Raw genomic sequence first — 21455 nt, 5'->3', positions numbered from 1 at the left:
AAATAAATAAATAATATAATATAAGCGTAAAATAATAAATGTAATAATAATAATAATAATAATAATAATAATAATAGAGTAAAATAATAAATAACCCTTATGCAAGTATAAGCTGAGGGGGGCTTTTTCAGCCTAAAGAAAGGCCTGAAAAACTTGGCTTATATTCGATTATATATGGTAAATAAATTGGTGGAGGAGAAATCCTGCCAGGCAGGAGTTTGTTTGGGTCACTGATCACCTTGCTTCCTTTCACATACACTGCAGTTTTGGGGTTAACTTTGGCTAGTATTAGGCCTGAGACATTGTTGGGGAATTGGATTGAGGTCTGGACTAGAATTCAGAGACTAGCCAAGGAAACCCACTCTACATAAATCAGAAACAGATTGAAGAAATATAACAATAACAAAGTCTTATGTTTGACCGGTGTTTGTTCTTTCTGCTGCCATGTAGTTTGCCACCACAGTTAGCACCATGTTTGCAGACTCACTAATGAAATCGCCAGTGCAGATATAACTCTCACCATCCAAAGCATGGTTAGATTACTATTTCCCTTCACTTCTTTCCATTTAGGGTGAAATTATGACTAAGAGCAAAACTATTGTTTACTCTCTCTGCAGAAGATGCCCCTTGCTGCAAGGGTTTGTTGGCTCTGCTCTTCAGTCTGCACACTTTCGTCAAGAGTCCTGTCACCATCCTGCGGGACCTTGCCCAGGACATCCACGCCCAACTTGGGGACATAGACCAGGTGAATAGACAAATCAGTGTTTTCCAGGTGGGCGGACACAGTGTTGTGTCAGAGAGAACCAGTATTGTGTAAAGGCTGGAGGACTGAGCTGAGACCAGGGCGGTCTGCCTGCAGCTGAGCTACATAGCTGACTTGGTCCTGGACTGCAGATCTCTAGGATGGAATCCACTCACAAGGAAGCTTGGAACATATATTTCTATATTATCCAGATTAATACAGTATGGAGAGAAAGATAATTCTGTGCTTTATGCATGAAAAGCATTGCACCGGGACTGTGGCACAGCTGGCTGGGAGTCAGCTGCATTAAGGTCACTACTGACCGAAAGGTCATGAATTCAAAGCCAGGCTGGGTTGGAGTGAGTTTCTGACCAATTTGTGTAGCTTATTGTCAACCTTTGCAGCCCGAAAGACAGTTGCATCAGTCAAGTAGGAAATTTAGGCATCGCCTATGCAGGGAGGCTAATTTAACTAATTTTCGAGGCCATAAAAATATCCAGCAAGCATGCAAAGAATGAGGAAGTACTTCATCACTGTCACAAACGGACAGTGAAGCAACAGCTCCCCTGGTGGCCAGAATACCCTCATCAAAGGCTGGAATGTTAAATAGCCTCTGTGTGTCTGTCTATATATGTTGTGTGTCTATGGCATTGAATGTTTGCCATGCATACGTACATTGTAATTCGCTCTGAATCCCCTGCGGGGTGAGAAGGGTGGAATATAAATACTGTAAATAATAATATTATCCTCTGGCAAAACCCCCTCCTTTTTGCCCCCCTCCCTTTTGCCTACTTTGTTTCCTGATTCCCAGGCCCTAATCCCAACTTTCGTTCTATTGGATTTCAATGGCTTCTCTGTGTAGTCTGACATGGTCGTTGTTAGAGTGGTCCAGCCTTTTTGTCAGACTCCACAGAGAAGCCATTGAGATCCACAAGAAATGTGGACAATTTCAACAGAAAGGAGGAAACCGTGAAAAGGAACAAAATCTGGCTACCAGTATTTTAAAAAAACCTCTAAAATCAGGACAGTAAATAAAGAATAATACTCAAAAAACAGGGGAATGCCAGGCACGAATCAATCATGGCCAGGTAACACCTCCCAACAAAGGCAGCAACTACCCAGGCTTTGAAGCTGCAAGGCCATTCGATGCTAACCAAGGTGGCCAATTGCAATCTTCACACCTGTCTCAAGCAGACAAGTGTTGTTTCTCCCACCCTGGACATTCCAAAGATACATAAACCTCACTTGCCTAGTTTTCAACAGACCTCACAACCTCCGAGTATGCCTCCCATAAATGTGGATGAAACGTCAGGAGAGAATGCTTTTGGAACATGGCCATACAGCCCGGAAAACTCACCACAACCCAGTGATTCCGGCCACGAAAGCCTTCAACAACACAATAATAATAATCATAACAACAAAAATAACAATAATATGCAAAACATTCACTTTAAGGGAGCCCTATTATTATTATTAGTAGTAGTAGTAGTAGTAGTAGTAGTAGTATTACTATACCATACAGCTTGGAAAACTCACAGCAACCCATTACATTATTATTATTATTATTATTATTATTATTATTATTATTATTAGGAAAGCCTTGGACAACGCAGTCTGATTGTTATGGCTTTGGGTCTTTTCTCAGCCTTGAATAACAACAGATGGTCCCTAGCTTATATCCCTGCTGTAAATTTCCATCAGTGGCATGGATTCCTCTGAAATCATTCCTTTGAAGGTTCAGAGGAGTTCATGACAGACTGGGTGACATTGGACCGGCCGCACTAATCCTCAAAGCATGGCTGGCAAAAAAATATATGGATCTGAAATAATAGGAATGTGAATGTCTATTACTATCTTTTCCTTTTTCATCCTTCTAGGAACTTGAGATAGAGCACCAGGCCCACTTTGCTCTTGTGAATTCGAAGACGGCAGTTCCTACGGCCTGTGTGAGTCGGATTGTATGGGAAAAAATGGGAATCACATGCGATGAAGGACGATTTTATATAAACATGTGAAAGCCTGTGTTGGGTGGGGTTACACTCCCCTTGAAGACACAGATTTGTAGCTTGGGAGTCCTCCTGGACTCATTGCTGAGCCTCAAACCTCAGGTTGCATCGTTGGCTAAGGGGGTTTTGCACAACTAAAACTTGTGTACCAGTTGCGCCCATACCTTGGGAAGTCAGATTTGGCCACGTTGGATAGACTACTGCAGTGCACTTTATGTGGGATTGCCTTTGAAGACTGTTCGGAGGTTTCAGATAGTCCAACGAGAGGATAATAACTGGGGCAGCATACAGGGAGCACACAGCTCCGATGTTACGTCACCTCCCCTAGCAGCTTGTTTGTTACCGGGCACAATTCAAAGTGCTGGCTTTGGCCTATAAAGTCTTAAACATCCTCGTCCCAGTTTACCTGTCCGAATGCATCTCCATTTGTGAACCACCATGAAGACTAAGATCTTCTGGGGAGGCCCTGCTCTCGGTCCCACCATCATCACAGGCACTTTTGGTGAGGATGAGAAACAGGGCCTTCTTAGTGATTGCCCCTCGGTTATGGAACTCCCTTCCTGGCAATATTAGATCATCCCCTGCCCTACTACCCTTCAGAAGGATGGTGAGGACTTGGCTGTGGGACCAAGCCTTGGGGCAGTGCAGTGAGGCAAAATGTTGTCCTAAGATGGTTTTTAAGCAACTGATTTAAAGTGGTTATCAGTGATTTCAATGTTTGTTTATATTTATGGTTTTATGACCCGGCATTGAATGTTTACCGTATATATGTTGTGCTCCGCCCTGAGTCCCCTGTGGGGTGAGAAGGGCAGAATATAAATTTATTAATTTTATTTATTTATTTGCAACATTTATAGCCCGCCTTTCTCAACCATGCGGCAACTCAAGGCGGGTTACAGATTGGCATGATTTGATGCCATGCATTCATAAAAGTGCAATTAAAAACAGTCAACATAACAATATAAAAACATCATTAAAACATGTAGTCACCTAGGTCATCTTGTTAAAATCGTTATCCAGTAACATCGTCTGGTCATTCCATGTTCATTATTCATAGTTTATTTATTTATTTATTTATTTACTTACTTTATTTAGTTTCATGTTATCTATTCCGCTTGTTCAAAGAGCCAAGTTTTTACCTTTTTTTGGAATGTCAGGAGGGAGGGGGACAATCTAATATCCCTGGGGAGGGAGTTCTCTAGCTGGGGGGCCACCACTGAGAAGGCCCTGTCCCTCGTCCCAGCTAATCACGCTTGCAATGCAGGTGGGATTGAGAGCAGGGCCTCCCCAGACGATCTTGAGCTCCTAAATGGTTCATAAGGAGAGATACGTTTGGACAGGTTAGCTGGAGCCGTTGAAGGCTTTATAGGCTAAAGCCAGCACTTTTTTCCGTAGCCGGGGGGCCACCGCTGAGAAGGCCCTGTCTCTCGTTCCCACCAATCAGATATGCGAAGAAGGTGGGACCAAGAGCAGGGCCTCCCCACAAGATCTTAAGCATCTAGATGGTTCATAGGGAGAGATGCGTTCGGACAGGTAAACTGGGCCAGAACCGTTTAAGGCTTTATAAGCTGAAGCCAGCACTTTGAATTGTGCCTGGTAGCAGACTGGCAGCCAGTGGAGCTGACGCAACAGAGGAGTAGTGTGCTCCCTGAACACCATCCCTGTTAGTAACCTTGCTGCTGCCTGTTGGACCATTTGAAGTTTCCAAACAGTCTTCAAAAGCAACCCCCATGTAGAGCGCATTGCAGTAGTCTATACGGGATGTAACCAGAGCATGGACCACTGTAAATAAATAAATAATTTTGCTCTAGGAAAGAGCAATGCGCAGAAAGGGTTCCTCTTTGTGCTTCAAACATCTTGTGCTTCCTCTCTTTCATAGTTGCTGAGTTTGAGCCAAGCGGATAAGGTCCTAGAGGAAGTGGATTGGTTGATAAGCAAAATGAAGAACCATTTGGGACTGGAGGCAGCAGGTGAGCATTAAAATGGAACACTTGCCCTGTAATCGTTCCCTGCTGTGGGGAAATAGAACTGATCACGAATTGGTTTCAGAATCTGCCTTCCATGAGCGCACATCTCCATTGGTAGAAGGTGCTTCTGTCCTTTGCCCATCAGAGTTACAATGGAAAGATACAGAATAGGGGACAATGCCTGGCTCGAGAGCAGTACATGTGAAAAAGATCTTGGAGTCCTCGTGGACAACAAGTTAAACATGAGCCAGGAATGTTATGTGGCGGCAAAAAAAAGCCAATGGGATTTTGGCCTGCATCTAGAGGAGCCTAGTGTCTAGATCTAAGGAAGTCATGCTACCCATGCTCTATTCCGTTTTGGTTAGACCACACCTGGAATCACATTGTGTCCAATTCTGGGCACCACAATTCAAGAGAGATATTGACAAGCTGGAATGTGTCCAGAGGAGGGCGACTAAAATGATGAAGGGTCTGGAGAACAAGCCCTATGAGGAGTGGCTTAGGGAACTGGGCATGTTTAGCCTGAAGAAGAGAAGGCTGAGAGGAGATATGATAGCCATGTATAAATATGTGAGAGGAAGCCACAGGGAGGAGGAGGGAGCAAGCTTGTTTTCTGCTTCCCTGGAGACTAGGACGCGGAACAATGGCTTCAAACTACAAGAGAGGAGATTCCATCTGAACATGAGGAAGAACTTCCTGACTGTGAGAGCCGTTCAGCAGTGGAACTCTCTGCCCCGGAGTGTGGTGGAGGCTCCTTCTTTGGAAGCTTTTAAGCAGAGGCTGGATGGCCATTTGCCAGGGGTGATTTGAATGCAATATTCCTGCTTCTTGGCAGGGGGTTGGACTAGATGGTCCATGAAGTCTCTTCCAACTCTTTGATTCTAAGACCTTCCTGACTGTGAGAGCCGTTCAGCAATGGAACTCTCTGCCCTGGAGTGTGGTAGAGGCTCCTTCTTTGGAGACATTTAAACAGAGGGTGGATGGTCATCTGTCAGGGGTGATTTGAATGCAATTTTCCTGCTTCTTGGCAGAATGGGATTGGACTAGATGGCCCAGGAGGTCTCTTCCAACTCTAGGATTCTATGAGTTTCCTCTCTTTGTAGCATTTCTAGGAATCATGTCTTTCTTTACTGCAAGCCCAAAATTTGGGTTCCAACCACATCTAAAATAAGCTGATTTGGGTAAAGCATATTGACTATCACAACAGAAAATCTTTAGGTCAACCTGTTCCGTAGAGCCTTATAGTTGGGCCTGTGATGGATTTCATAGCTGTAGCTATACAATATAGTCACAGTGTGGTGAGCTGAGAGCATTCTTATCCTTGTGGACAGATCAAGAAAAAGATTGGTGAGGCTTTAGGACAGGTTTGTGAAGCTTTAGGACAGGTTGGTGAAGCTTTAGGACAGGTTGGTGAAGCTTTAGGACAGGTTGGTGAAGCTTTAGGACAGGTTGGTGAAGCTTTAGGACAGGTTGGTGAAGCTTTAGGACAGGTTGGTGAAGCTTTAGGACAGGTTGGTGAAGCTTTAGGACAGGTTGGTGAAGCTTTAGGACAGGTTGGTGAAGCTTTAGGACAGGTTGGTGAAGCTTTAGGACAGGTTGGTGAAGCTTTAGGACAGGTTGGTGAAGCTTTAGGACAGGTTGGTGAAGCTTTAGGACAGGTTGGTGAAGCTTTAGGACAGGTTGGTGAAGCTTTAGGACAGGTTGGTGAAGCTTTAGGACAGGTTGGTGAAGCTTTAGGACAGGTTGGTGAAGCTTTAGGACAGGTTGGTGAAGCTTTAGGACAGGTTGGTGAAGCTTTAGGACAGGTTGGTGAAGCTTTAGGACAAACCTTCTGGTTTGGAGGGGAAGGCAGCTTAATCCACAACATGCTTCATATCCATTTTTAGATCTTCAGGAGCTAGATCTGTCTTGAGTTTACTTCTGTTTTGCAGAAAATGCTTCTCAGGCAACAACAAACCAGCCACTCGAAAAGGCCGTCGTCCTTCAGCTCGGCACTCTGCTGACCGCTTACCATGAGCTGCTGCAAACGGCCTTGCCCACGGGGAGCTGCGTGGACACTTTGCTCAGGAGCGTCAGCAAGATGTACACTACTCTCACCGCCCTTGTCAAATACGTGAGCATTCCTGACCCTCAGATGGCACAATCTAACATTTTCCCTCAGAGTATGTCAGCCTGAATACACAAATTCTGGCAACGGGCTCCTTTTAAGCTGGGAATAGATTGTACCCATGTTTGTTTATTTCTAAACTGTATATTGTTGTTGTTTTAAACTGTTTATTTTGTGATGTTTTATACTTATCATTGATGTATTTGGATTGTTGTTTACATGATTTTAATATGCTGTAAGCCACTTTAGATCCCGTGAGGGAGAAAAGAGGGATATAATAATAATAATAATAATAATTATTATTATTATTATTATTATTTTTACTGACACAAAAACACAATATGTCACAGCAAACGAGACCTCTATGGTGGATTTCATACCACAAAATCACAAGTCGAACACTTCCCAAGCATCTAGGACTGTGTGATGTATTTTCAGATCCAAGTCAGGTGGCCTTTTGCAGTTGACAAATCGTGATTTTGTCCATGTTTGTTTTTTCAAATGCCGGCTGAGATATTTTGGCTCGGCACCCAGTGTGCCGGTGACCACTGGGACCACCTGTACAGGTTGATGCAAGAGTCTTGCAATTCGATTTTGAGGTCTTGATAATGGCTGAGTTTTTCCTGTTGTTTTTCCTCAATGCGACTGTCACCTGGTATGGCAACATCAATAATCCAAACTTTTTCCTTTTCCACAATCGTGATGCCTGGTGTATTGTGTTCCAAAACATTGTCAGTCTGGATTCGAAAGTCCCACAGTATTTTTGCGTGTTCATTTTCCTATTATTATTATTATTATTATTATTATTATTATTATTCGTTCTCTGCTATCTAGTAGAGTAGAGAGTCCCCGGTGGCACAGTGGGTTAAAGCACTGAGCTTGTTGACCGAAAGGTCGCAGGTTCGAGTCCAGGGAGCGGTGTGAGCTTCCGCTGTCAGCCCCAGCTTCTGCCAACCTAGCAGTTCAAAAACATGCAAATGCGAGTAGATCAATAGATACCACTCCGGCGGGAAGGTAACGGCGTTCCATGCAGTCATGCTGGCCACATGACCTTGGAGGTGTCTACGGACAACGCCGGCTCTTCGGCTTAGAAATGGAGATGAGCACCATACCCCAGAGTCAGACGCAACTGGACTTCATGTCAGGAGAAAACCTATACCTTTTACTATCTGGTACATAGACCTATTTGCATGTGTTCTGTCGCAGCAATCAATCATAATCCTAAATATAGTATTCTTAGTGATTCTAAAGCAGGCATGAGCAAACTTTGGCCCTCTTCCAGGTGTTTTGGACTTCAAATCCCACAATTCCTAGCAGCCCATGTCAGTTCTAATGATTCGTTAAAAATCAGGGAGAAAGCTGGCCACTTTAGCCTACCTGGGTAGATAATTCCAGGTGGGAATTACTTCCTCCTCAATATCATATTTATTTATTTAGTATCAAAAGTATTGCATAAATTAATATAAAACTGATAAAATAGAAGGTATGCAGGCGGCTAAATATTTTTTGACCAAAAACGGGCAACAGCAACAGCATTGTCTGTAGCCCCCAACAATTCCTCCTCTGTACATGAGGCAGGGCACAATGGACAAGCATACAGAAGCAGAGTTGTCTGTTCTGCTCCACAGTCACATAAAGTATGGGATTCTTTTAGGTAGTGCCATTTTGCCGTTTAAATATCATATAAAAATGGTCCTGAAGGCGGGGTCTAGTCTGGGGTCACACACATGGTGGCATCGGCCATTCAGTAGCTCACACACCATATTCTCTTGCATTACTCTCCTAGTATCTCCAGGTGTGTCGGAGCACAACGGCGGGGATCCCAGGACGGTTTGAAAAGCTGGTGAGTGTTATATATCATAATGTAACTCGGTGCCTAATAAATGTGTATCTTTTTGTCATCACTATGGAAGGTGGTGCAATTGGTGGCGCAGCGGGTTAAATCACCAAGCTGCTGAACTTGCTGACCGAACGGTCGGTGGTTTGAAACCAGGAAGTGGGGTGAGCTCCTGCTGTTAGTCCCAGCTTCTGCTGACCTAGCAGTTTGAAAATATGCAAATGTGAGTAGATCAATAATCGGCAGGAAGGTAATGGCGCTCCATCCTGACTGAATCATCTTGACTGAATCAATTCTCTCTGTGACATTCTGAAGCCAGCTGAGGGTGCTGGAAACCATGTTGTGGAACTTGTGAAGCAACAAGTTCTAATAAGGAAACTGAGAAGAGGGGAGACGGGCAGGAAAGGTGTATAAAAGGAAGTGGTGGTGGGGAAAAAGTCAGTAGTGTCTTTCTTTGCTGCAGAGATATAAGCAGCAATATATCCATTTCAAAGCAAGCCGGCTTGTGAGTGGTTATTTACTGTTGAAATGTAAGTTCTCTTGGGGGAGAGAAGAGCGGGATATAAATATAGGAAATAAATAAATATAGATCCTACAGTCTGACACTTAGAGGCGTCGATGGATAACGCTGGCTCTTTGGCTTAGAAATGGAGGTGAGCACCACCTCCCGTAGTCGGGCACGACTAGACTTAATGTTGGGGGAAACCTTTACCTTTACCTTACGGAAGGAAGGGAATTCTCTGGACAACAGTAACATCCTTTGTTCTGCAGGTCAGACTCTCTGGTTCCCACTTGACCCCCCAGTGTTATGCCTTCATCACTTATGTGCAGGTAAGATCATAGAATCATAGAATCAAAGAGTGGGAAGAGACCTCATGGGCCATCCAGTCCAACCCCATTCTGCCAAGAAGCAGGAATGTTGCATTCAAATCACCCCTGACAAATGGCCATCCAGCCTCTGCTTAAAAGCTTCCAAAGAAGGAGCCTCCACCACACTCCGGGGCAGAGAGTTCCACTGCTGAACGGCTCTCACAGTCAGGAAGTTCTTCCTAATGTTCAGATGGAATCTCCTCTCTTGTAGTTTGAAGCCATTGTTCCCCGTCCTAGTCTCCAAGGAAGCAGAAAACAAGCTTGCTCCCTCCTCCTCCCTGTGGCTTCCTCTCACATATTTATACATGGCTATCATATCTCCTCTCAGCCTTCTCTTCTTCAGGCTAAACATGCCCAGTTCCCTAAGCCGCTCCTCATAGGGCTTGTTCTCCAGACCCTTGATCATTTTAGTCGCTCTCCTCTGGACACATTCCAGCTTGTCAATATCTCTCTTGAATTGTGGTGCCCAGAATTGGACACAATATTCCAGATGTGGTCTAACCAAAGCAGAATAGAGGGGTAGCATTACTTCCTTAGATCTAGACACTATGCTCCTCTTGATTCAGGCCAAAATCCCATTGGCTTTTTTTGCCGCCACATCACATTGTTGGCTCATGTTTAACTTGTTGTCCACGAGGACTCCAAGATCTTTTTCACACGTACTGCTCTCGGGCCAGGCCTCATTGTCCCCCATTCTATCTCTTTGCATTTCATTTTTTCTGCCAAAGATTTAACCCAAAAGTTGCTTATAAAGAGTCAGACAGGAAAGAGATAAATGAACAAATTATTCAGTATTTTAACTTAAACAGAACCCCTGGAATGAAAGAAAACATAGTTTGGGATGCTTTCAAGGCAGTAATTAGAGGAAAGTGTATAACAATCGAGAAGGGAATAAATAAAAGAGAAAATGAAAGATTAAGGAAATTGAGGTCTGAAGTAGAAGAAGCGTTCCAATCATTTCAAAAAGACCAAACAGTGGGGGGGGGAAAAGAGATGGATAGAGTTAAATAAACAACTAGAAAACCTGGAGGAAATTGAAAGTACAAAGAAATATATCTGGGTCAAGAACGACTTTCAGACAAACTCCATAAATAACACAAAGAAATTAGCAAATTTCCTAAAAAAGAAACAAGGGAAAACAAAAATCTTTAATTTGAAAGACGAGATGGGCCAAATAAAAACAAGTGAGGAGGACCTAAAGGAAATAATGGCCAATTACTACGAAAAGCTGTACACGAGTAAGGATACAGTGAAATCGGAAGGACTACTCCAAAAAAAAATTAGACCCTCTATCCCAAGCAACACTGGACAGGATCATCACTAGCAATGAAATAGAGGAGGTAATAAAGAAATTAAAAATAAACTCTTCACCAGGCCCCGATGGGCTCACTACAAATTTCTATAAAATTTTTCAAAAGGAAGTCACCCCTAATTTACTAATACTATATAATGAAATCATGGAAAATAAACTAATTCCAGAAACATGGAAAAAATCCGAAATTACAACAATTTTAAAACCAAACAAAGAGGGGACTGACCCCAACTCATATAGGCCTATTACTTTATGCAACGTGGACTACAAAATTTTCACAAAAATAATAGCTAATAGGCTGAAAGAGGTAATACCCACTCTAATTGAGGAAGATCAATACGGCTTTACTATAAAAAGAAAGATAGCGGACCCAATTAGAAATATCATAAATATAATTGACCATGCAACTAGAGAGAAAACAAAATTACTCCTAATAAAATTAGATGTTTACAAAGCATTCGATACAATAAATCATAATTATTTGGCTAACTTATGCGAGGAGAGTAACTTAGGAAAAAAGATATGTGGAGTAATTAAGGAACTGTATAATCTAGCTGAAGTGATAGTAAACGGATCCAATTCTAGAACTATTGAAATCAAAAGCGGAACCAAACAAGGTTGCCCTCTTTCCCCCTTCTCTTTGCACTAGCGATAGAACCTTTTGCTAATCTAATCAGATCAAACAAAAACATAAAAGGATATAAGATAGATAGAGAAGAAATAAAAATAAATTTGTATGCAGACGACGCAGTAGTCCTCATAGGTTCAATGGAGAATTCTGTAATTGAAGTAATGAAAGAAATTAAAAAATTTGAAAAGATCTCAGGCTGTTGTTTTGCTGTTGTAATTTTTGAGTTTTTTAATACTGGTAGCCAGATTTTGTTCATTTTCATGGTCTCTTCCTTTCTGTTGAAATTGTCCACATGCTTGTGGATTTCAATGGCTTCTCTGTGTAGTCTGACATGGTGGTTGTGAGAGTGGTCCATAAACCCATTTTTCCTACTTCCAACAGACCTCACTACGTCTGAGGATGCTTGCCATAGATGCAGGCGAAACATCAGGAGAAAAATTGCCTCCAGAACATGGCCATATAGCCCGGAAAAACCTACAACAACCCACACGCTTATTATTTCTTTATGATGGTTCTGTTACAATAAAGATGCTTATTAGGGCTTCCCCTCTTTTTCCACAACCGTTATTTTTAATATAAATAAGTCACTTGACTTATCTAAACTATTGGCTCAAAGCCAAAACCTTCCTGATTCTTAATACCAAAGGATCAGCCTTCCCCTGTAGTTCTTTGACTACAGACTCCTCACTGGTTCTCCACACACGGCAGAACCAGCCACCTCTGCAGTTCACCGACCACAGACTGACTGCTTTAAAATGGCTGCTCTGCCAAGTGGCAGTTGGCTCCGCCCCTATCTCCATAGCAACCCAGCTCAAAGCGAGCTAAGCTGGCTACCATCCCCCAATATTATGCAACATTATATACTTACCCTTACAAAGACCAATCTATAACAATACATAACTGTAGATAAAATTTTACACTTCATCACAGGCATTGACCTTGAGCTTGGGAGTTGTAGTTCAACTACATCTCGATAGCATTGTGGACTTAAACAGTGGTGGATCTGGACCAAATTTGGCATGGATACTCAATATGCCCAAATGTGAACAGTGGTGGAGTTTGGGGAAAACAGACCTTGAGATTTGGGTAGTTGCTGGGATTTATAGTTCACCCACAATCAAAGAGCGCTCTGAACCCTACCAACGTTAGAATTGGACCAAACTTCCTACACAGAACCCCCATAACGAACAGAAAGTACTGTGTTTTCGATGGTCTTTGGCGACCCCTCTGACACCTCCTCACGACCCCCCCCCCCGGGTCCCGACCCCCCAGGTTGAGAAACACTATTCTGTATCATCTGTTTATACATCTGTATGACCGTTGATGAGAATCTAAACTCTTGTGGGACTTTAGGAGAGAAATAACCAATTTATTTAATGTGTTGGGTTGTTGTAGGTTTTTCCGGGCTATATGGCCATGTTCTGGAGGCAATTTGCCTCCAGAACATGGCCATATAGCCCGGAAAAACCTACAACAACCCAGTGATTCCGGCCATGAAAGCCTTCGACAATATATCTACAGAGATACTCGCAGGAACACCTCAGCAAGCAAGAGTCCAAAAGTGGCAGGTTAAACCCGAAACCTCAATCAGTGGTTGAGACTGGGCGACTTGGAAGGCGTTGAACAGACTGCGCTCTGGCACCACGAGATGCAGAACCCAACCTTTAGAAATGGGGCTTCAAGTGGACCACTGAGCTACCCTAAGAGAGAATATTGACACAGCAACCACATTTTGCTATTTTGCTATATTTTGTATTCTTGCACTTCTGTAGAGTTCTCACTCTTGCTCTCTCTATTCCCTCCAGAGTGAAAGCGTAAGTTTTGCGGCAGAAAAGAAAAAGAAGGAGAAGATATCAGCAGAAGTTTCTACTGTCGTGGTAAGTGTTTTAGTTTAAAGGATGTGCACAGATCTCTAGCAAAAAAAACCCAAAACAAAACCAATTTAACTACATTATTTTCCCTTTTTTCTATATAGGCCAAAGTCTTGCGGGAGACGAAGCCAATCCCAAACTTGATTTTCGCAATAGAACAATACGAGAATTTTCTGATCCATCTCTCCAAAAAGTCCAAGGTAACATTCCATATTAATGCTTTTGAAGTCATGGCATCCCGGTTGGCTACTCCCAACTAGAGTAGACTAATGCAATCAATTGATCTCCTCATTGTTTTGATTGTTTATTGATGTTTTATTTTATTGATGTTTTGTTTATTGGTGTATTGCGGGCTTGGCCTCATGTAAGCCGCACCGAGTCCCTTGGGGAGATGGTAGCAGGGTACAAATAAAGTGTTGTTGTTGTTGTTGTTATTATTATTATTATTATTATTATTATTATTATTATATACCAACCTGTCCAATGCCTAGGAGCATCTGGAGAGGCCCTACTCTCTCTGACACCACCATTAATGTTGATATATCGTATTTTATATTGTGTATGGTACCATTGTGTGCTTTGTAAGCTGTCCCAAGTCCCTGTGCAGATGGTAAGAAAATGGTAAAGGTTTCCCCTTGACATTAAGTTGGTGCTCATCTCTATTTCTAAGCCGAAGAGCCGGCATTGTCCGTAGACACCTCCAAGGTCACGTAACACTTTTCATGGGCACCTTGGTGGTGCAGCAGGTTAAACCACTGAGCTGCTGAACTTGCAAATTGCCGGTTCGAATATGGGGAGCGGGGTGAGCTCCCACTGTTAGCCCCAGCTTCTGCCAATCTAGCAGTTCGAAAAGATGCAAGTATGAGTAGATCAATATGGTGAGCTCCCACTGTTAGCCCCAGCTTCTGCCAATCTAGCAGTTCGAAAAGATGCAAGTATGAGTAGATCAATATGGTGAGCTCCCACTGTTAGCCCCAGCTTCTGCCAATCTAGCAGTTCGAAAAGATGCAAGTATGAGTAGATCAATATTTATTTATTATTTATTTACGACGTTTATATGCCACCCCGAAGGGGACTCAGAGCGGCTTACAAGATATATACAATATATTATGTTATTAGCATAGTACAATATCAGTATTAAATATTACTATATTGTACTATACCATTACATTGTAATATTATTAGTCATATTGCATGTCATACAAAAATATAATTATAATATATTATTATTAGTATTATATTGCATTACATTATTTTTTTTAATATACTTTTTACTGTGCAAATTTTCTTTTACAAACTTAAAATAAGAGGTAGATAATAGAAAGAAGAGGAAAGGACAAAAAAGGGGGGGAAAGAAATCAAAGACAAAGCAGAGAACGTACTATACATAAATGTGAATCACCCTTAATCCCGTCCCCTGTGTATAGACTTCCCATAGTCTTCAAAGAATCCAATTAACGCTTGGTGGTGATGTCGTCCTTCTATAGTCTTCAATTGTTGGGGTTTCTTTTTGTTTCCATATTTTGGCCAGTGTTATCCTGGCAGCTGTACTTAACAGGAATATGAAATACCCAGGAGATACATTGCATTACATTATAATATAAATATTATACTATATTGTATTATATTATTAGCATAGCCTCCTCCTGAGAAAAATGTATAATATCACAAAGGACGACCACCTCACCTGCCTCACCTGCTACAAAACAGGAGCTTTTTTGTTGAGTTCCAGGGCCAGAGACGCAGATGGCGGTAACAGAAGAATGGCCTGCCCCAGGGGAGCGTGCTTGCTCCATCCATGTTCAACATCTACACAAATGACCAGCCACTGCCAGAAGGGACAGAGAGCTTCATCTATGCTGATGATCGTGCCATCACCGCTCAAGCAGGGAGTTTTGAGATGGTTGAACAGAAGCTCTCCGAAGCTCTAGGTGCTCTTACTGCCTATTACAGGGAAAACCAGCCAATCCCTAATCCATCTAAAACACAGACATGTGCCTTTCATCTCAAGAACAGACAAGCATCCCGAGCTCTGAAGATCACCTGGGAAGGAATCCCACTGGAGCATTGCAGCGCACCCAAATACCTAGGAGTCACTCTGGACCGTTCTTTGACCTACAAGAAGCACTGCCTGAACATCAAGCAAAAAGTGGGTGCTAGAAACAATATCATACGAAAGCTGACTGCACAACCTGGGCATCACAACCAGACACAGTGAAGACATCTGCCCTTGCGCTGTGCTACTCTGCTGCTGAGTATGCATGCCCAGTGTGGAACACATCTCACCACGCTCAAACAGTGGATGTGGCTCTTAATGAGACATGCCGCATTATCACAGGGTGTCCCGTCTCACAGGAGACTGGGTTTATTGCCTTTTTGGGTTGCTTAAATTGGTTGCCCCTTGCCTTTCTCCTAGGCTGCTGCAGCCTCTGCAAAGGCCTAAAAAGTTAGCAGCCAGAGGCAGGAAAGCCAGTTTTCAGGCCCTCTGCAATAATTGGCCAAAGAGTAGCTCTTTGGACCTGTCCCTGTTTCCAGGGTAGAAGCATCCATTTTGGAGGTCTCCCTGCCCCTTCAGCCTTAAGGAAGAATCCATGATGTGCTGTTGGCAGACAGGTACCTCAGAAGATACCATTGTAAAAACAATTTAGTTTAATTTAGTTTAATTTAGTTTAATTGAGACCTATAGATAATAGATAGATAGATAGATAGATAGATAGATAGATAGAGTAATTGAGTTTGAGTCATAGATAGGGAACAATTGAATATAGATAGAATTTATTAATATAGATGGAGTTTATTACTCATTGATTGTTTTGTAATATTGATAAGTGGAACCAAGTCTACCAGGACTTCGAGAATAAATACCCTGTTTAATGTTTCTTGAAGTGGACTCAATTATTCAAGAAAGCTCAATCTGCCTAAAGAAAGTCCCCAGCAGTTTCACCCAGACATAGATAGCAGCACATCAAAGTTTTATTTTAAAGCGTCTGGGCGTAACGGCACACGGGGTGCCTGCGCCCTACACCACTGGAGAAATTACACTGCTAAGCTGGTATTGCACCGCCTGACATCCGCCGGGAAGTCGCAGCCAATAGTGAAAGGACCAAGGCAGAGACATCTCCAGCTCATCCCGTTTGGGTATCAGCCAGCACGTCAACGACTTAAATCTAGAAATAGTTTTCTAAGCTCTACAGAGACACTCGCTGGAACACCTCAGCAAGCGAGAGTCCAAAAGTGGCAGGCTCAAACCCAGAACCTCAACCAATGTCTGATACCAAATGAGAGACTCCCCCCTGGGCACACAGAAGGCTGGGCGACTTGGAAGGCGCTGAACAGACTGCGCTCTGGCACCTCTGTTTGTTTTGTTCTGTTAGAAATGCAATACAATGGTATGGTTGCTGATGACACATTAAAAAAAGCATAGCACAGAAGACAAGGTGGAACCGACCCCTGCCCCCCTCTCTCTTCACTCTGGCCCAGATTGGCAGTTTGTACTGGGGAGGGGTCCTCAACTGATGACATATGCTCAAGACAAGGTGGAACTGTACCCTGCCCCCCGCCTCTTCAATAGGCACCCCTCCAACAGGAAGGTAGTGGCGCTCCATGCAGTCATGCTGGCCACATGACCTAGGTTTACCTTTAACACTTTTCAAACCAGGAACAGAACATTTTGCAAATTTTGTTACATAGTGGTGTAAACTTTGGCCCTCTTTTTTTGGATGCTGCAGGTAAATTTGATGCAGTATATGAAACTGAGTACCTCCCGGGACTTCCGCATCAATGTCTCGACAGTGGAGAGTGCGCTACAGGAACAGGATGCAGATGATGCCGAGAATGAACCTGACAATGACCAGGTGAGCAGACATGCTAACTGGGAGAAATATCCTTCTTCTAGCGATATCCGTATAAAATTGTACCTATTAGCAATCTCTAATAGATATGATAAAGGTCGCAGTTTCGAATCTGGGGAGTGGGTGAGTTCCCACTGTTAGTCCTAGCTTCTGCCAACCTAGCAGTTCAAAAACATGCAAATGTGAGTAGGTTAATACCTATTCTGCAGGAAGGTAACAGTGCTCCGTGCAGTCATGCCGGCCACGTGACTTTGGAGGTGTCTATGGACAACGCTGGCTCTTCGGCTTAGAAATAGAGATGAGCAGCACCCCCCAGAGTTGGACACAACTAGACTTAAAGTCAGGGGAAAACCTTTACCTTAACTTGGCAACCTCTTGGGAGTTCTTAAGATGCTCAGTTACCTAGATGCTGGGAAATTAAGCAGAGAAACTACCGTATATACTCGAGTATAAGCCACATCATGTTTAACTTGTTGTCCACGAGAACACCAAGATCTTTTTCACACGTACAGCTGTTTTCCAACTCTATTATTTTATGATTGTATGAAAGTCTGTAAGCAGTTAATAACAACAGCTACATTAAATAGTGACATCTCCCCCCACTTGTGGGAAAGCTTGGTTCCACGACCTCCACTATAATGAGCTCTTCTCCGCAAATAATCTGTTTCTGTCTTATCTTGCCTGAGTTTTTAATCAGCCTTTCTTTTATCCATTACATGTAGCTCGCCCGTTGTCATTGTGATTGTGCCTATTGTAATTTTATATTGCTATGTTGTTATATTTGTATGGGGTACAAATAAAGATTATTATTATTATTATTATTATTATTATTATTATTATCCTCTCTGTCTCTCCCTGAAAATAAGATCTCACCTTAAGGCAGCATTTCTCAACCTGGGGGTCGGGACCCCTGTGGGGGTCACAAGGGGGTGTCAGAGGGGTCACCAAAGACCATCAGAAAACACAGTATTTTCTGTTGTTCCTAGGGGTTCTGTTGGGAGGTTTGGCCCAATTCTATTGCTGGTGGGGTTCAGAATGCTCTTTGATTGCAGGCGAACTATAAATCCCTGCAACTACAACTCCCAAATGTCAAGGTCTATTTTCCCCAAACTCTACCAGTGCTCACATTTGGGCATATTGAATATCAGTGTCAAGTTTGGTCCAGATCCATTATTGTTTGAGTCCACAGTGCTCTCTGGATGTAGGTGAACTACAACTCTAAAACTCAAAGTCAATGCACATCAAACACTTCCAGTATTTTCTCTTGGTCGGAGGAGTTCTGTGTGCCAAATTTGGTTCAATTCCATTGTTGGTGGAGTTCAAAATGCTCTTTGATTGCAGGTGAACTATAAATCCCAGCAACTACAACTCCCAAATGACAAAATCAATCCCCCCAACCCCACCAGTATTCAAATTTGGACCAGTGAATGAAAATACATCCTGCACATCAGATATTCACATTATGATTCATAACAGTAGCAAAAGTATGGTTATGAAGTAGCAACCAAAATAATGTTGTGGTTGGGGGTTACCACGACATCAGGAACTGTATTAAGGGGTCACGGCATGAGGAATGTTGAGAACTAGGCCTGGGTACCAATGCAAAAATTTGTTTCTAAAATCGTTTTGTATTTGGGGGGTTTTTTTGTTTCGATATTTAAAATAATTACAAAATTTTCCTTTTAAAAAGTTCGATATTTACGAAATTTCGTAAATGGTAAAAATGGTAAAAAAAAAATAACGAATCGATTTCCGAAACAATAACGAATCGATTCGTTAATGGCGGACGCGACCGCAAAATTCGCTAAAAAACCTCCAAAAACTTCTGAAGCTTCCCTCTCCCTCTGTTCTTGACTGTTGGTGCGATATTATAATTTTATTTCACTAATTAAACCATAAAACTGGCCCAGACATGCGGAAATAATAACAAAACGACCTCAGAACAATAACGAAACGAACACAATAATGAAATACGAAGCATTTACAAAACTATTTAAAAATTCGTTTTTTTTAATGATTGCTCCAGAATGATTTGTTATCGTTTTGTAAATGGAAAAATTAACGAATTATTAACGAATTACGAATTAACGAAACGAAACCGCCCAGGCCTATTGAGAACCACTTCCCTAAGGGAGCAACCAGTAATGGGAAACTGCCGACCTGGCAAAGCAAGTAAGTGTTTCCTCAAAACAACAAGTTTGTGTACAGTGTGCTGTTTTCTTTCTTTTAGCATCCCGCTTCGGCGCAGTCGGACACCAGCCAGGAACCCAAGAAGAAGAAGCGACGGAAAAAATAAGAGCTTTTATTTGGATCAAGTTATGGTTTTGTCCTGACAAAAAAACAAAAGTTGTTTCCCCTTTGGGAATGTTATCACTGGTGAATTATAAAAGTTTCCAGCTTAGTGCCTTCAGTTCCATGGGATTCCCTGAATGCTAACACAACTATTAGTCTGCTTACAACTGTTCTATAATGCACTTGCGGAGCATAATTGAAGCGCAGCCCTTCCTTTTTGGGAAAAGCTGAGAATTTGCCTTTAAAGTTGAACTCATTTGTCGGTTTTCCACTTTCCTCTTGATATTCTGACAGTGAAAAGAATCCAACGGAGAATGGAGCTGGTTGCTGCTTAAAAGTCTGATGGCGGAAGGATTTCCTGAGCCAATATGTAACATTTTAGCTTTGAAACATCTGAAACCCTATTTTTCTTTCTCCAAGGAGCTCTTGGTGATTTTGAGGAGTTGGTATATATCCAAAGCATCACCTGGGGAAGAGAAAGAGAGGAAGAGATCATATTCCTTTGACATAAAACCTTTTTTTGGGGAGTTTCCCGAATTCGCACATTTGTGTTGCACTTCTTATTAAGTGAATGTCAATAAACAAACAAGGCTGCATTGTAAATGACTTGCATACACATTATTTTTCCCATCGTGGTCAACTGTGAATCGCACATATGGTAGTTTCTGCGTCTGACCAGACAGCTTCAGAACCTTTTAGATCCGTGTTTCTCAACCTGGGGGTCAGGACCCCTTTGGGGGTCGCGAGGGGGTGTCAGAGGGGTCGCCAAAGACCATCAGAAAATACAGTATTTTCTGTTGGTCATGGGGGCTCTGTGTGGAAAGTTTGGCCCAATTCTATCGTTGGTGGGGTTCAGAATGCTCTTTGATTGTAGGTGAACTATAAATCCCAGCAGCTACAACTCCCAAAAGTCAAGGTCTGTTTTCCCCAAACTCCACCAGTGTTCACATTTGGGCATATTGAGTATATCTGTGCCAGGTTTGGTCCAAATCCATCATTGTTTGAGTCCACAGTGCTTTCTGGATGTAGGTAAACTACAACTCCAAAACTTAAGGTTTAGTGCCCACCAAACCCTTCTCTTGGTCATAGGAATTATTATTTCCCCATGACACTGAAGGGACAGAAGGGGGCAAATGTGTACCTTATGTCAGTAAGTATTGTTATCGTTATTATTGTTATTTTTTTTATATTTACACCCCACTTTTTCTCTGCCAAAGGAGACTCAAAGCAGCCAACAATAAACACGTAATACATGCAAAACATTAAAATAGGATTGAACATTGGCAGAATTAAAATAATTTAAAAACAGTATGCCTTCCCTCGTTTAACCCAGCAAAAGTTACTTACTTATTTATTTGTTTACTACATTTATATACTGCCCCTCTCAGCCCACAGGTGACACGGAGCCGTTTACAGTCAATATCAAAGACATAAAATACAATTTGAAACAATCAATATCAATAAAAACATATATCAATTTGAGTCTCCTAGTTAAAAGCGTTGTCCAATAACATCGTCGAGTCGTTCCCTTTTTCTCCATGTCCGTTACATTGTGTCTGCAAACGCTTGCTCAAAGAGCCACATCTTGACCTGCTTTCAAAACGTTAAAAGGGAAGGGGCCGATCTAATATCCCTGGGGAGGGCGTTCCATAGCCAAGGGGCCACCACTGAGAAGGCCCTGTCTCTCATCCCTGCCAACTGTACTTGTGATGAAGGTGGGACCGAGAGCAGGACCTCCCCAGATGATCTTAAAGTCCTGGAGGGTTCATAAGGGGAGATGCGTTCAGACAGGTAAGTTGGGCCAGAACCCAAGGGAAGGGAAGGGGCCAAACTAATATCCCTTGGGAGGGCATTCCATAGCCAAGGGGCCACCGCTGAGAAGGCCCTGCCAGACATAATTGTGATAAAGGTGAGATTGAGAGCAAGGCCTCCCCAGACGATCTTAACGTCCTGGAGGGTTCATAAGGGG

The 21455-nt window shown here is 42.6% G+C and overlaps 2 protein-coding genes across 3 annotated transcripts in view; one reads left to right on the top strand and one right to left on the bottom strand.

Moving 5' to 3' along the window:
* The window catches only part of FANCI (FA complementation group I), an 81397-nt gene extending 61308 nt beyond the window's left edge, over positions 1 to 20089 (top strand). For both annotated transcript variants that reach the window (XM_067471449.1, XM_067471450.1), the window contains exons 29-38: positions 618 to 745; positions 2620 to 2688; positions 4628 to 4718; positions 6647 to 6828; positions 8609 to 8665; positions 9431 to 9490; positions 13278 to 13349; positions 13448 to 13543; positions 17072 to 17197; positions 19425 to 20089. In XM_067471449.1, the coding sequence (XP_067327550.1) occupies positions 618 to 745; positions 2620 to 2688; positions 4628 to 4718; positions 6647 to 6828; positions 8609 to 8665; positions 9431 to 9490; positions 13278 to 13349; positions 13448 to 13543; positions 17072 to 17197; positions 19425 to 19490 (947 nt within the window). In that variant the 3' untranslated portion in view covers positions 19491 to 20089. The remainder of the gene's footprint in view (positions 1 to 617; positions 746 to 2619; positions 2689 to 4627; positions 4719 to 6646; positions 6829 to 8608; positions 8666 to 9430; positions 9491 to 13277; positions 13350 to 13447; positions 13544 to 17071; positions 17198 to 19424) is intronic.
* POLG (DNA polymerase gamma, catalytic subunit) overlaps positions 19477 to 21455 on the bottom strand; it is a 47501-nt gene continuing 45522 nt past the window's right edge. The window contains exon 23 of the mRNA XM_067471451.1: positions 19477 to 19952. Within this exon, the coding sequence (XP_067327552.1) occupies positions 19888 to 19952 (65 nt within the window). The 3' untranslated portion in view covers positions 19477 to 19887. The remainder of the gene's footprint in view (positions 19953 to 21455) is intronic.

Source organism: Anolis sagrei, chromosome 9 (genome assembly GCF_037176765.1).
Source record: "Anolis sagrei isolate rAnoSag1 chromosome 9, rAnoSag1.mat, whole genome shotgun sequence".
In the NCBI taxonomy this organism is placed as follows: Eukaryota; Metazoa; Chordata; class Lepidosauria; order Squamata; family Dactyloidae; genus Anolis; species Anolis sagrei.
The sequence above is the reverse complement of the archived record's forward strand: the minus strand, read 5'-3'. Positions and strand labels throughout refer to the sequence as shown.